Source organism: Lipophrys pholis (genome assembly GCF_963383615.2).
Source record: "Lipophrys pholis genome assembly, chromosome: 15".
Taxonomy (NCBI): Eukaryota; Metazoa; Chordata; class Actinopteri; order Blenniiformes; family Blenniidae; genus Lipophrys; species Lipophrys pholis.
In genome coordinates this window covers 6,258,579-6,273,825 of record NC_137642.1, presented here as the reverse complement: position 1 = coordinate 6,273,825, position 15,247 = coordinate 6,258,579, and the positions used below count along the sequence as shown (strand labels likewise).

The following is a 15,247-nucleotide window of genomic DNA, read 5'->3' as shown; positions in this document are numbered from 1 at the left end:
AATCAAAAACTATGATAGAAATGTAAAAGAGAGAAAAACTAGACTATGTATGGTTTTGAAGTCAGTTGTTGAATGAGATCCACAGAGAATTAAATTGATTATAACATGTGGATTTTGGACTTTCAGCTGCTTTAGTCTGTTTAAAACATCACAAATGGCCAGAAATCTAAATAAACCTGTCTCAAAATGTGTAAAACATAATCATTGCAACAATTATTAGAATAATAATTCAAAACATGAGAACACAGTTCAGCCTAATTTATCTCACAGTTATCCTGTATTTCTGTGAGTTTTCTGTGCATCTGATATATTTTTTAGAAGTGTAATTTGAGTTGAGTTAATCAGAAATATTCTAATTCATTGTCCAAATCTAAATTTGAAGTGCTTTGATATTACAACAAACTAAGTAAACTAACTGTAAAGATCAGGTCGATCTACTCACATGCAATAAAAAAACACACACTGCAGTTAGGATAAATGTTTTGCTCTCCTCACAGGTGTAATCGTGAAAAAGCCCTCACAAATAACAAAGGTGTTTAGTCAATATAGAACTGCAAACATCAAATGTTACCTTAGTCATGTATGAATTGCCGTAGGTCATAAGCCAGTCTCAAGTAAGAATGTTAAGGTTAGAATTTCTGGTGCAGCAGGAGAGTTGAATCATGATCTGTCGGCCACATTCCTGCATCTTTTTTTTTTTTTTTTTTTTTTTTACGTCCCCCTGCTGCATCACATCTGATTGTATTGAATGGCTCATTCCTCAGATTCTGGTCTTTTAGAACAGGGACAAATCTACGACATGCAGGAAAGTTTCACTCTATATTTTTAGAATCGTAGTACAGGCCTGCAGCTTTCGCAGTCTGACCCCGGATGTACCCTGGATCTCATGTAACGTCACCTGGAGTTGGCTCCAGGGTTCCAACCAGAACTCAAAAGGAGTTTGAGGATGCTTGCTCTTCATCCTGCAAACTACAGTTGAAATGCTTTCTTTGGGCCAATATGTCAACATGGGTTTTACAGCTTCGCAGCACTCAGGCACTCACACCTCAAGAAAAGACCGTTAGTGTGAGAAATCATTGAATAAAAGTGTTTGCATGAAGGGGTATTTCCAGGAAACCACATCAATCTGGCTCTGGAGGAGGCTGCGTGCTGGTGACAAAAGCCGACACACAAGCCAGCACTCCCACACTTCTTTAAATGTCAGCTCTGCCAAGCTGTATATAAATATTACCAACTCCCCACCTGTAAGTCATGCAGCATCCTCCCCTTCTTTCAAACTCCCCCCTCCCACGGTTCAAAACAACCCTACCAACCTTTCTTTTGTTATGTGAGGGTGGGGATTCCCTTTCTACATAACTTTTTTTTTAAGCACGACGGCCTAAAAATACCCTCGGAAACAAGTAATGTGTGACTGAAGAAAAGCACCTAAAAAGCTCACTATTTTAAACTTTTTGTTGAATGGAGATTTGCAATATTTACAAAAGAAAAAAAAGAAGAAAAAAAAGCAGAGGCGGTGAAAAGGAAGAAAAAAGAGCTCACCCCTGCACTTGTGCACATGGGGAAAATGGTGTCACTTCTAAACCAGGTCTCAGTGATGAAGTTATCTGATGGTTTCTTTGCAGCACACACAAACATATGGGCCTGTGCTGGTAGAGCTGCATGCGTTTGTGTACAATGTTTTTGTCATGTAATTGTACGAACCCCACACACTCACACACAAAAACTAGAGACAAGAACCACAGCAGGCATTTTGTTTTGTTTTTTTTCAGCTTTCTTAATAAAAATAATTCATTTCAGGACGACATATAAATAATTATTGAATCACACAATACAGATATCTTGATATGAATAAATACTTAACAAATAAAACCAGGCTTTTTTCATACAATACCCTATTGTCGAAAGGTCACACAAAGAAACTTCCACACCATTTGCATGTTTTGTTACACCTTCTGCTTTTAAGCCGATGCTCTTCCTACTGTTGGAATGTCCCTACGCGAGTCGGAGTACCATTCCTAAATGCCTCAGCAGCTTAGACAAGTCATGTGCAACTTATGTGATCTCCTCCCAGTGGAACTCCGGTCGGATCCCAAAGACTGTGTTCGGGGGCCCCGATGAGCTGACCACTAATTGGCCTTGAATTGATTAAGGTTTGTCTAGAGGTGATTAAAGCACACAGAGATCTATGTACAGGCCGTCAACGTGTGGGCTGGCCCGACAGCTTTAGATACAGTTGAATGAAAAGGCAGACCGGGCGCCTGTTTCTCTACGCTGTTCTAACCGCAGCCACAGATGGACATCTGCACACAGCAGAGGAGGTGTTCAGCAGATATGAGCGAAGGGAGGAACTCAGGCGACATCACATTCAAGTCGATCCAGAAAAGAAAAAAAAATATATCACACTTGAGGGTGATCTCTGTGGATAAACGTATCTTGGATAGTCAAAAGACAGACACTTGTGTCTATTCGAGGAGTTTCAATATGAGAGATCTTAAAAAGCTTGAATGTGCAGAGATGTCTATCTGTAGCACTGCAGTTAGTTTCGAGCGGTCCAGGCCGGCCATTTTTAAGGAGGTAACAACAACTGTTTGGCAATTGATGGCACATGTTTGTTGGTTTTTTTGAACGATTTTTTTTTGTTGTTTTTGGCAGAAATGAAACCAAATATATCAAAATACATTAAAAAAATTTAAAAAACTAACTTAAAAAAAAAAAAAAGAAAGAAATGTCAGTATTTCTTTTGTGTGTATTCCAGACGCACACAGAGACGTGCGCCGCATGTGTTTGTGTGTGCGTTGTGTTGGAGATGAGGCATCGAGTTGGAAGGTCCTACAATATGGAATAAGATCCATATTCAAAAAAAGCATTTTATAGGTGGGAGCGCTGATCCATAATCATCGATCAGGCCCCTCTGGTCCATAAAATTGAAACTACTACTTAAAGGCAAAAAACTTATCGAGGATGAGCCCCAATACTGTGCTGTCAGAGCAGCAGCACAAAACACATTCAGATAAACAAGATCAGCCAAAGCAGGCAATGTGATTGCTCTCTGAAGTTTTGAAAGTGTCGCCTTGGCACATCCAGCGGGGTGGAGCGGAGAGGAATGCATTTCTTGATAGGTTTGTTTACCTACTACGCCACCTCAGGCTGGGGTGGGGTGCATACATTCTCACAGAGCTGTGTTTTCATGTGCGTGTTGTGTGCATATGTGTGTGTATTCGGTGATGATGTGGATAATTATCACCCATCTTCATTCTCTCCACTTCTCTCTCTGCAGAGCCGGCAAGCCCCTTTTTATACTGGACGGGCTTGAACTACATCTGGGTGTGCGCACATGTAGGTATGGGGTCCCATGTGTTTATGCGTTTCTAGGTGCTTAAGTGGTTTAAGTAAACAGGAAAACAATGTCCAAGGCAACAGATCTGTTTTTGAGAAAAAGGGGAAATAAGAGGGAAGGGGAAGAGGAATAGAAAGAGAAGAGTCTTGTCTCGACTGTGTTCTCTGCCTTCTGTCCGCTGACACCACCAGCATGTTGGCTACAATGGAGAGGCTTTTATTTCTGTACATGTAGCACCAGAACTAGCAGGGGCCTGCCCTGTCTGTCTCGCACCGTTTGCACGTGTGGTTTCAAATTAACTTCCCATTTCAAGCAATTAGTTCATTTAACACATGATACTAAAGTCCTTTCTCCTTGTTTTTTCTTTAACCTTAAAATATAAACTAGCACTGCATTCGACTGACCAATGGAAGAAAATCAATTTTTGATCATTTAGCATTATTGATTGCAAAAGCCTCTTTAGAAAAAGAAAGAAAAAAAAAATCTTTGTTATTGGAGGCCATGAGTGATTTTTGGAGAACTGAGCTGAACAATGGTGAACACCATTTCACTTCATTTCAAGCGCTTCACTTGTTTTTTGCTTTGGCCCAGATTTAGCTCACTTTTTCCTGCTTCCACAGGTTTGTCGTTGGGCGAAGCCACTTGCTGCATCCCTCACTCTACAGAGCAGAATGCTAGACAGACAGGCAGACAGATACACAGATGGGTTCAGACAGACAGGCAGACAGATACACAGATGGGTTCAGACACAGACAGACAGACAGACAGACAGACAGACAGACAGACAGACAGACGGGGGTATAAATCCTTGGCTGTGGTCTAGAAAGCAATGTCAGATGCTTCTTGTTATGTCAACATACAATCATTTTGTCCGGCACGATTCACTACGTACCTCTAAATACATATTGTACACAAGCGTTAAGTCAGTTGCTCTGACATGTAGCCAAACCTCACCGTGTAGATGCACAGGGCACGTCAGATGATAGTAATTGCACAAAGAGGTATTCTAGAGGCCATGTCTACTGAAAACACACACACACACTCACCACCACCCCCATGTACACACACGCTCTCTTCACATTCTACATGGGGGGTTTGATTTTCAGGCCATAAGGTTACTAGTTAGTCACTAGCTAGTTAGTTAGTTGGTTAGTTAGTATCAGAGGTGCATTGACTGGCATGGGGGAGCCCACAGCCGGGCGGCGGCGGCTCTAGCATGCTAGCGATGTGTCGTCATCGTCACTTGTGTGGTCAGCCGGGGTACTTCTGTTTGAAGTGGTCGCACTCGTTGCAGTAGCCCTGTTTCTCTTGGTTGGCGTAGTGGTCGCAGCCTGGCGTCCGGCACCGCTGCTTGGACTTCTCCTTGGGCGCCTGCGCCCGCCTGCCCGCCTCCCGGCCCTGGCCACGCGTGTGGCACTCTGGACACAGGTCTGTGCAACCCGGGGACACGTTACTGCAGCCGCTCCGCCGGCACTGAGTCTCATTCTGGGTCTGGGTCTGGGTCTGGGTTTGGGATTGTTGCGAGGATCTGGGTTTGGCAGCCCGCTCACGCTTTGTTTTTGGAAGAGAAACAAAGACAAAAGAGTCAATTTGTGACTGAAAGGAAACTGTGGATCAGCAGAATACTGGATATACAAAAACATCCACCGCATGATTTTGGTTTTACTTTTCTTGAGTAAACTTTGCCGTCAAGTCAATATAAGAAAAAACATACTCATTCAATGTTATTGAATTAAAAATGAATTATGAAAGAAAAATAATTGCATAAATATTCACTGAAGTCTTAGTTAAAATGCCAAATTATACAGAAATTATATCAATTGATAAAAACTTAAAAAATAGCTTCTTATAGGCTTTCAAAATCTTCCTGGGATGTCTCAGACAATCAAAAAAAACTAAGGCTCATCCCTGCTCTACAACTAAAACATACCTGTTTAATATTGTGAAAATCCCTTTTTAGCTCATCAAACAAATAGAAAAATGACACATGCCTACGGCATGGACTTAAAAGAGTAATACTAGTCAGCTGTATGCAAACTTTGTTGTTTCTCCTTTTAAAAACAGAATTTGTAGAAGGATTGAGAGCTGGAGTTCTAAATGTCTGTTCGAGACCTACCATGACCAGAGGAGGGGACTGTGGTGTGCGATGTGCCACTTGGTTAAGCCGTGCACTTTGCTCTTTGACGAAGCATTTCTCGCAGTAGCCCTCCAGCATTGCTTTGCCGACTGAGCCACACCCGGCCCCACGACACAGCGAGGCGTTTTGGAAACCTGTTTCCCCACCGTGTCGATTCTGAACCGAGGCTGGGGGAGGAGTCGGGTCTGAAACAAGATAGTAGCTGATATAAGCAACGCGCACATGCACTTCCCACTACCAATGAGAGGACAATGAGGTTTAGTACTGGAGGACTTACGGAAGTTGGTCTGATAGTCTAAATAGCAAATAGTGCAGAAACCCAATTTCTGTGGTGTCCCAAAAAACTGGCAGCCAGATCTTTTACAGGGCCGACCCAAGGGAGCTTGCCAGGCCGAAGTGTGCCCCTGGGTTAGGGTTAGACACGGCCTTTCAGAGTCCCTGGCCTGGGTCCAGGCTGAAGATGAGGCCTCAGTCCTGGGGTTGCTCTGCTGTGGCTCCCCCCTCTCAGGAGCCTGCTGTCTCTGCATACAGGGTGGACACAGGCCGTTGAATATCCTGAACGCTTCCTGTCTGCACACGTTGCATCGCTCCGTCTCCGAATCGCGGCCCCCCCACTGGGTCCAGCCAGAGCCCTGGGCCGGGTGGGGAACAACAGGCCCCTCGTTGGGGCCCGGAAGTCCTGTAGCAGCCGTTCCAGCTCCAGGAGGTCCGTGGTTCTGCCTGGAGTTGAAACAGCGCTCACAAAGTCCATCGTGCTCCACGATGAGGGTGAACAGGCAGCCGGGTGTCTTGCACTTCATCGCGTGAGTTTCACTGTATAGGCTGAGGCTGGGGGCGGTGGGCGGGGCAGAGCGAGGGCTGGATAACACCACCCCTCTGCCAGATGAAGAGCATGGCGGACTGCTGCTCCGTGCTCCCCTGGAGCTAACCTCAGTCTCTGATCCCCCGATCACCCCCACGCCACCTTGGACACCCCCTCCCTTGGTCTGAACCACCCCTTCTATTCTCGCCCCTCCACCGGTGGTGGCCTGTCGCTTCTCAAAGCATTCGTGGCAATGAGGCTGCGTGTCCACAGAGACGTAGAAGGTGCATCGCGGTGTGGCACAGCGGATCTCGATGAGGGACAGCTGGGAGACGGAGAAGGGCGGAGGACGCTGAGGTTGGGCGGCCCACGCCTGCTCTTTGTCCTCCTGCCAGCGCTGGTACTCATGGTTGACGAGCTGCAGGTAGTCCTCCATCAAGTTCATGTCCTCAGGAAGGTTACCCTCGTCCAGGCTGAGGACACACACACAAACACATCATTTTAAACCTCGTAATGTTTTCAAGTTAAAGTCCGGGCAGCCAATATCAACAGTGTGCACTTAAGTTTCAAGAAGTTAAACAAATTGGACCACAATATTATCAGCTTTCAATCGTAGTTTTAACTGTTAAGTACCGTGCAGCTTTCATGATCCGCGTGGTGTCATGGCCGAGGTCGATGACGGGGATCTTAATCAGGTCCAGGTAGTCTTTGAGAAGCCTCTCTTTCTGTGGCTGCTCCTTTTCCATCAGGAAGTGAACCTTCAGCTCCTCAAAGCCCGCCCGTCTCGGGTTGATCAGCGGCACCGCTCGGATTTCTAAGATACCAACACATGCAATGAAGCAAAACCTCTTCAAGCTGATTTTTTTTAAAATCTTTTTCTCATGCCAGAAAGATCACTCCTATCTGACTGTGTTTGTCGTACCTGGACCACTGTCTTTGATGGTGATGAGGGGTGCAAAGTGCTGGGAGTCGTAGCCGAGCACTATTGGGTATTTGTAGCACTCTGTGGGCAGCCAGTGCAGAGGCAAATAAATCCCACCAACATTCAGAGGAGAGATGGAGGAGCCGGATTTCATACTCCTGACCACCTGATCTGTTGAACAAGGCATTAAAAAGTTAAAATCAGCGCTTTATTGGATTAGTTATATTCTTTAACAGTGAAGTGAAACACTACAAAGACTTCCAAACAACCAAAGGCCAAATGAGGCATCATGTTCCAGCCGGGAATCTTCACCCAATCACTGAAATGCACATTGATACAAGACCACCAAGACTAATAGCTAACAAGAGGAAGCACACACAGTGATGTGACAACAAAGCGTACCTGCGATGACGATGATGGGCCGGCGAAGGATGTTGGAGAGGATGAAGATGTGAATGTCCTCCAGCGAGTCAAACTGAAGGCCATTGCTACTGGAGACCGGAGACGCCATCTTCACAATCTTTTCCCACTCCTCCTCCCAGTTCTAGGATGGCATGCAGTCAAAATTCAAAGGTGTGCATACTCTAATTCATTTTAAAAACGTAAAGTTTAAAAGTAAAATTAAGGCTAAAGTAATTAGTTGTTTATCAGGGCGTAGAGGACACGGTGTCACTATGTTACTGTTAAGCACAAATCTCAATTTGAATAGCTCTTCTAACATTGCTCTGGTCTTATCTTCATACCAAGGTGGTGTAACGAAGTCCAGTCTGGGTGAACTCCTGTGACTGGACAAGCTCTGCCTGGAAGCGAGCTTTAAAGACGCCGGTGTCCGTCTCCTTTAAAACACTGTGCAGAGCTTTTCGAAGTACCAAGTCTGTGTCCTGAACGCCGAGCATGTACTGAGAGGCCGCATGTAGCAAGCAGTTCCCATCTCCTGCAGACACACACAGTGGAGACAAAAAACATGTCAGCGAGCAAATATCTTCTTCGTACTGTGACCAGTAGATTTGGAACAGATGATATAAGGGAGTACAAATGATCGGTCACATGCACATACAAATATGACTTGCGCCATGTGTATGCAACGGATAACTGCTCTGCACGCACACACACACAGACGCACACGCACACAAGTGTAACAAAAGTCTGGGGGATTTCCAGTCTGTCAGGCCTACTATCACTATCGGGTGTGGAGACTATTATATGATTCTCATATGTAGCAGTCCACACACCCAACAGATAACGTGTGATCTTTACCCAGATGGTACATTGAAAATAGAGCTAACTTAAACTTAAAACAGCTCTACACATGAATCACCTACATTTTCTTGTCTTATCTCAAGTCAAAGAAAGTGCCTCTCTCAAAGAGATGACGAATTGGATGATCAAAAAGAGTGTGTGTGTTCATGTAAGCCTCTAAAAATCCTGGAATTTTATTTAGTCTCTTTTGGCAGCGCCGGGTCTTTTTCTCGTTGTGAAATAGGAGAGTGAGCACGTATTTGTCAGCATGTAGTGCTCTAAAAAAAACCTGTTGCCACACTAAACACAGGAATTTCCCCGCGCTGACTTCTGCCTTTTGTGCATGCATGAGTGCATGAGTGCATGAGCGCGAGCGTTCCTGCTGTGATCCCGACTCATCAATGCTACTCAGCTGGTCCTGTACTTTCCACAGGGGCGTGACTGGATGGAATGCCATCATTTAAAGCACTGCCATCAACACTCCATGAACGCTATGATTAAGGAGCTTTTAGGTAACATGTGCCCTCGCATGCAACGACGTACACACAACCGACATTCAGTTTCGTAATGAGATGTGTTTACATAGAGGTATTTCAAACACTTCAGACACAACAGAAACTTTCAGATGAAAAGTGACCTCTACTCAAGAAAACTGGATAAAATGAAAAGGGGAACCTTCACTACAGACATCGTACAATGAGCTCTGCCTTGAGGTAACAGTGCCGTAGGCCAAGCTAGGATGTGATTTGTCGAAATAACATTATCTGCAAGATGACTGTAAAGTGAGCTACAGTTGTTTTCATTCAACCAAAGGAACATCCCACTGTACTCAAAGCAAAATAAATAAAAAAACAACCTCTTCTATGTCATACTATCCAACTGTTGTTGCATTTCAGTGCTCTTGCATCACTCAACAAAAACATAAAAACGCGCGGCTCTCCAGTGAGAAAGAGGCATCGTCAACAGGGAAACGCACACACACAAGAAACACGGACAGGCACAAGTGTCCGCATGCATAATCACTTCCTCTTGTGCACAAAACACACAGACTTCTGACCCTGAATCGAGGTGCCTGACGACTAAAGATGAAAGACTGCCAGCTGGTCCCGTCAGTCTAAATATAGACACTTCCTCTGTGGCAAGCTGGGACACTTCCTGAAAACACACCAGAGCAGGACCACGCTGAACCGTATTTGGTTGCCATCCAGGTGACAGCCCCGAATTTGCAATGTTGTGCTTCCAGTGTGGCTCCGGGTTTGTGCCACGAACCACCCACCATCCAAATTCTGTTGTTCTGAAACTTATCGAGTGAGACTGACGCGAGAAAACAAGTCCTGGCCAAGGCTATCTTTTTCTTCTGCACAGACGAGAAGTATTTAATATCAAAAAAAGCCACAAGAGAAACCTGAAATCTGTAGTTATTAAGCAGAACACTGCAGCAGTCTTCCACTACACTATATAGAGTCAGTGTATTGTTACTGAAGAAATCCTGCCTGATGGGACACATGACAAGACATGGGATGCTTTCTGGGAAAAACCCTCGGACGTATCCTAGACATTCAAGACAGAGGACGCACTGAATTTTAATAGCCCTGTTCTTCAGAGGGTGGAAAAACGGCATGAAACAGGAAAACGAATGTGACCCAGATATTTTAACTAGACATTTTACGAGGCCGTTTTGATTTAAATGACAGTTACTTTAAAAAAAAAAAAAAATGTCATCCATTAGAAGGCCAGACATTGGCTAAAAGGGAATGAGTTGAAAGGTTTGAATCTTCAGTGTGTTTGGACAAATGATAATGGAAGAAAAAGATTTGGTGCTAATGAGTAAAATCAGGTCAGAAATGAATATTTGACTTCTTCACTCTCAGGTTTTCTGTGTGAGAGTGTGTGTGTGTGTGTGTGTGTGTGTGTGTGTGTGTGTGTGTGTGTGTGTGTGTGTGTGTGTGCGTGTAGCTCCAGTGACTCAGCAGCAGTCAGTCCTGTGTGTGTGTGTGTGTGTGTGTGTGTGTGTGTGTGTGTGTGTGTGTGTGTGTGTGTGTGTGTGTGTGTGTGTGTGTGTGTGTGTGTGTGTGTGTGTGTGTGTGTGTGTGTGTGTGTGTGTGTGTGTGTGTGTGTGTGTGTGTCTGTCCTCTGCTCAAAGTCACATCTAGGTCCTTCACAGTTCGACACTCTGGCTTTAAATTCTGCCTCATCTTCATGACATCATCCTCACAAGCCAGGAATTTCCGTCCAGGTTACTGGCAGCAGAAGTCAAGAAGAGTTTGTCATCCTTTCACGGGTCTTTCTGAAGAGGAACTACACATTGATGAGAGTAACTCAATTCAGTCATTACTAAACTTCTGAACTGACAACAAAAAAATGTCAAGATTTACTAAAACACCCAGCAATGGGAACATACCATAAAGCCATCAGCAATTTCCTAATTTGACGCACAAGATCTACACCGGGATTTTTGAGTACGAAAGAAACCATTTCCTCTGGAAACTATCAAATTTGAGGTTAACTCACGGTGCTGATAGATTCCGACTTCCTTCGTCTGCTGTGAACACAACAGCGGATGATTCCATTCGAAGATTGTTTTGAACACACCAGATGTTTGTGAGCTAGTGTGTATGTATTTAAATACAGTATAAAAAAAAAGTCAACAGTGACAATGAGACACATTGCGTTTTGATCACATTACACTGAAGAGAGCCTGATGAGCTGTTGAGGAGCTTAAAATAATATTCTTCTCATTGAAACTCACATTATCACCTGACACACACCCACACAGAAAGAGAGGGGACAACCCCCCCCCCCCCCCCCCCCCCCCGCCATAAAGTAAATGAAGACCAGTGGAAACGATCAGGTTTGTTTGAAACATCAGTGATAATCCGGTCAGTGACACCAGAGAATTCCCCAGTACACAGCTAAAGTCAGCGGTAAACAGGCCCATGTCTAAATGATTAGCGACACTGGGATGTTCCCATGTTACGACATCCACGTAACAGAAAACATGACATCGCAGTGGGCTTTCTGAACATGAGTGCTCGGCACAGCAAAAAAGAAAAAAAGGGGGGGAGCTGTGAGTGTATGTGAAAGAAGAACCTGTGTCATTCAATTGTTGTCATTTACAGTAACCCTGCTTGTGAGTAATGATTTACATTTCAAACTTTCCTGACTCACACAAACACACGCTTTCTATCACAGAAAATGAAAGAAAAGCAAAGAATAAGTTCTGTGAAGTTCCCCGCAGAGTCTCAAATCTAGGTGAACAAACTTAAGCAGCTTAAAAATATGTGATTTTACTCCGACCGAGTTCATTCTTGTTGATTCAGAGATGTTTCAAGAAATCAAATGTCTTAATCCATATCTGAAAGTAAGAAAACCAAATGAGTCGTGTTAGCTGAGAGGTACAACTTCTACACGTCGACATCGTCTTACCGTTGGTGCGTAATGGCACCATCTTCTTCAGCTCCCCACACCAGTTGAGCTTCTTCTCCTGCTCCAGCGAGACCTGCATGGCTCGGTCCAGGATGGCGGCCTGCACCACCTCCCTGAAGGCCTGGGGGAAGTGGTTCATGGCGATCATCTCCAGTGTGTAGCGGTGCATACCCCTCAGGTGGTGCATGAGGCCGCCGCTGGCGGCGGGCTTCACCACGTCGTTAGGCACTCGCTGGCGGATCTTCACTGCCTTCAGCAGATTGGAGACAAAGAGGAATTTGGGGAGGAAGTTCTGACCCTGCGACATGGCGGACGGGCGGGCGGGCGGATGGTAGGAGGGGGAGGTGGAGGAACAAGGAGGAGAGGAGGAGGAGGAGGCGCAGACCACCGATGATCGAACAACGTGGTAACTGGATGGAGAGAAGGTGAAGAGGGTGTGTTATTATACAGCAGCATGAAGCAGGAATGAGGTGGTGGGAAATTTTCCGCGGAGATCCCCCTTCCTTATTAATTGAGGCTCAAGACACAAGTTAATTTACAGTTTGTTGGGGGAACCCCCTCCTCCCCCATCACACAGGATCATCCCACTGCACTGTTTGTGCTCTTTCCCTCGGATATTCTGTTAAGGCCAGCCTAGATGAAGCCCACAAAGACCCCTTTGTGTTCTTGTTTGTTCTTTTAATTCTCCTTTTTGTCTTGACAGTTTCTGAGAGTTTTCCCCTAACAGGGCGCCCAAGTCTAAGCTCAAAGAGATCCAACAATAAACCGGTGCTTTCCAAACTCCAAGTGAAGGCCACCCAGGGATTCCCGGGGTGGTGGGAAGGTCACAAGGCCTCCATTCTCATGGACACCTCACCAGGCTTCGCTAATACTTTGGAAATCTTCAAGACTTTTGAATTCTATGTCCAACGACGGGACATTATCATGATTATCGATAAGAAAAGAAGACGAACATTTATCTTTGGTATGATCTTATTAACACAAGCACACTGGTGAAGGAGATTTCATTAGCTAAACCTTCAGTGTGCAAAACTCTAATATTGTCGAAGTGCGTTTTCAAGTAAATAGCTTCACAAGAAAGTTACCTAAATAATGTAAAGATAGGCTCAGTGACGTTTGATGCTAAATTGTAACACAGAAACCTGTAAAGGCAGCAACTTTTAACCTTCGATTTGGGATTGGGTCTACTACGAGGATTTTGTCTTATGGAGTATTGGTGCGCAATATTGTGAAATTACTACTGACACAGTTTTACACAACTGCTTCAAGTTATCTCAACTTCACAGCACAAGAAAGTCACAAGTCGAACATAAAACACAAATGTAAAGTTAGGACTGGTGAGATATGATGCTAAATCATTTAAGTCTTTACTGCTCAGTGTCAGATTCATCCTGACAGTTTGAGAAAGTATTTCAAGCAACTACAAATGACGATGGAATATCATGTAAGAAACTTTTAGCGTGAGATTATAATCATACAGACATAACACAGTAGTGAGTATCACACCACATTTAGTTGTTTTAGCACAATGAGCTGCAGAAAACAGTCACAAACAAATCGTGACATTCCATGTAACAAGAAGATAACTGGTGTTTGATGTTAAATGTTTATACATGATACTTTAAAAGCAGCTCTTGAAAAGAACTTCCAAAGCAATCTTCTCCAGCTGGAGAAGATTGCAAACAAAGTCGAAGTGAGATTATTTAGTGAGACTGTTGTAAATATAAGCGATGTTTACAAAGACCTGGCCGGACTGACGTGAACAACAAGTGATGGAAAAAGCCATTTGAAATACTTGATGTTTCAATAATCAGTGGCGGACTGGAGGTTTTTCATGGCCCCTCACATACAACCATCACTGTTCAGGCAAAGGCAGGAAGTGGTGGCCAGTCAGCAGGCCTGTAGTTTTGTCAGTCCTGCTGAAGTTGGCAAACAGCTGCGAGGTGTCTGAGCTCGCAGTGGCCTCGAGCCTCCACCACCCAAACAGCAGCAGGTGCAACAACAGGACGAGGCCGAGCTAAAGGGGCCAGTCGGTCTCGTGCAGGGGGAGCAGAGACAACCGACACCTGGATGTCAGTGAGCCCGTTGACACGGACTGTCCGTGAATGATGTGTGTGTGAGTGTGTATGTTGTCACACACACACACACACACACACACACACACACACACACACACACACACACACACACACACACACACAGACACACACACACAGACACACAGCTGCTCGCCGGTGGACGCTGCGGTTTGAGGATGGCTGTTTCCACACACACACACAGACAAAAACACAACAGGAGACTTTGCTGACGTTAAAGGCTTACGTAATTCCAATGACAACTACCTTTGAAACAATGTAGCGTTCTATCGCGTCTGGCGGCGCGTGCATCGAGGGTGCGCGGCGGCAGTTTAAAGGGGAAAAAAAACAACAACAACAAAACGCTGCTATCCGCTTCAGGGTGACGTATTTGTAAACAATGGCTGTCAAAGCCACTGTCGTGTGCAGGCATCAAGCTTCCTCCATATCCCTCAGAAACACGACCATACGTTACTCGAGGCCCGAGCGGTGATGCCGTGTGTTGCCCGCCGAGTCTTACGCGCCTGTCGGGGTGGTGGTGGTGGGGGGGGGGGGGGGGAGAGATGTGGTCCACATGGAGGAGGGGGGGGGGGGGGGAGGGGGGCACGGAGGGGGGTACTGTGTGTCTTACCTGTGTAATATGTCGGGGTAATAACAAAGCCTCCCGGATGCTCAGGCTCGTCCTCTCTCTGCCACTTCACTCAGCCTCACCGCAGCGGTCCTCGGCGCCATTCAACCTCCTCTTCCCTCCGCTATCTGCTCTGTTTTGGAGCCGTCGCAGCTCCGCGAAGCCTTTCAAAGGACTACACGTCTGGTAGCGATAGTTTTCTTTTTTTCAAAAAAAGGAAAAAGTCCAAGTCAAGGGGGATTTCCACACGGGGACTTTCCGTCCACCCATTTTCCTCTCTCTCTCTCTCTCTCTCTCTCTCTCTCTCTCTCTCTCTCTCTCTCTCTCTCTCTCTCTCTCTCTCTCTCTCTCTCTCTCTCTTTCTCTTTCTTTCTCTCTTTCTCTCTCTCTCCCGCCGCCAGGGGGCGCTCCATCTGTCTGACTCAATACTGAAAAGCATATCCCACCCACTGAGCACAAAGGAGCGTCACTGAGGAGACAGACAGGTCGCGTCATACTCGATTTCACGAGACAGCTTTAGGAATAAATCATTAACCTGCGATGAGACAAGCCCCCATTCGATTAAAAAAAGAAAAGAAAACTTAACACTTGATGAGAAGAAGATTTTGTTTTGATGGATGCACGAGTGAATTTGTCTTTTTAAGATAACTACAAATATTGCAGACGGTACATTTTGGGGAC

At 45.2% G+C, this 15,247-nt stretch overlaps 1 protein-coding gene across 1 annotated transcript; it reads right to left on the bottom strand.

The window, feature by feature from the left end:
* Positions 1-1,766: 1,766 nt before the first annotated feature.
* Positions 1,767-14,702, bottom strand: tnfaip3 (tumor necrosis factor, alpha-induced protein 3). The gene is made up of 9 exons (XM_080481361.1): positions 14,570-14,702; positions 11,864-12,273; positions 7,942-8,132; positions 7,601-7,742; positions 7,199-7,369; positions 6,910-7,090; positions 5,752-6,749; positions 5,454-5,659; positions 1,767-4,888 (listed from the first exon to the last, which is right to left on the bottom strand). The coding sequence occupies exons 2-9, from the start codon at positions 12,168-12,170 to the stop codon at positions 4,589-4,591; spliced, it is 2,496 nt and encodes an 831-aa protein (XP_080337487.1). The 5' UTR covers positions 12,171-12,273; positions 14,570-14,702; the 3' UTR covers positions 1,767-4,588.
* Positions 14,703-15,247: the final 545 nt, after the last annotated feature.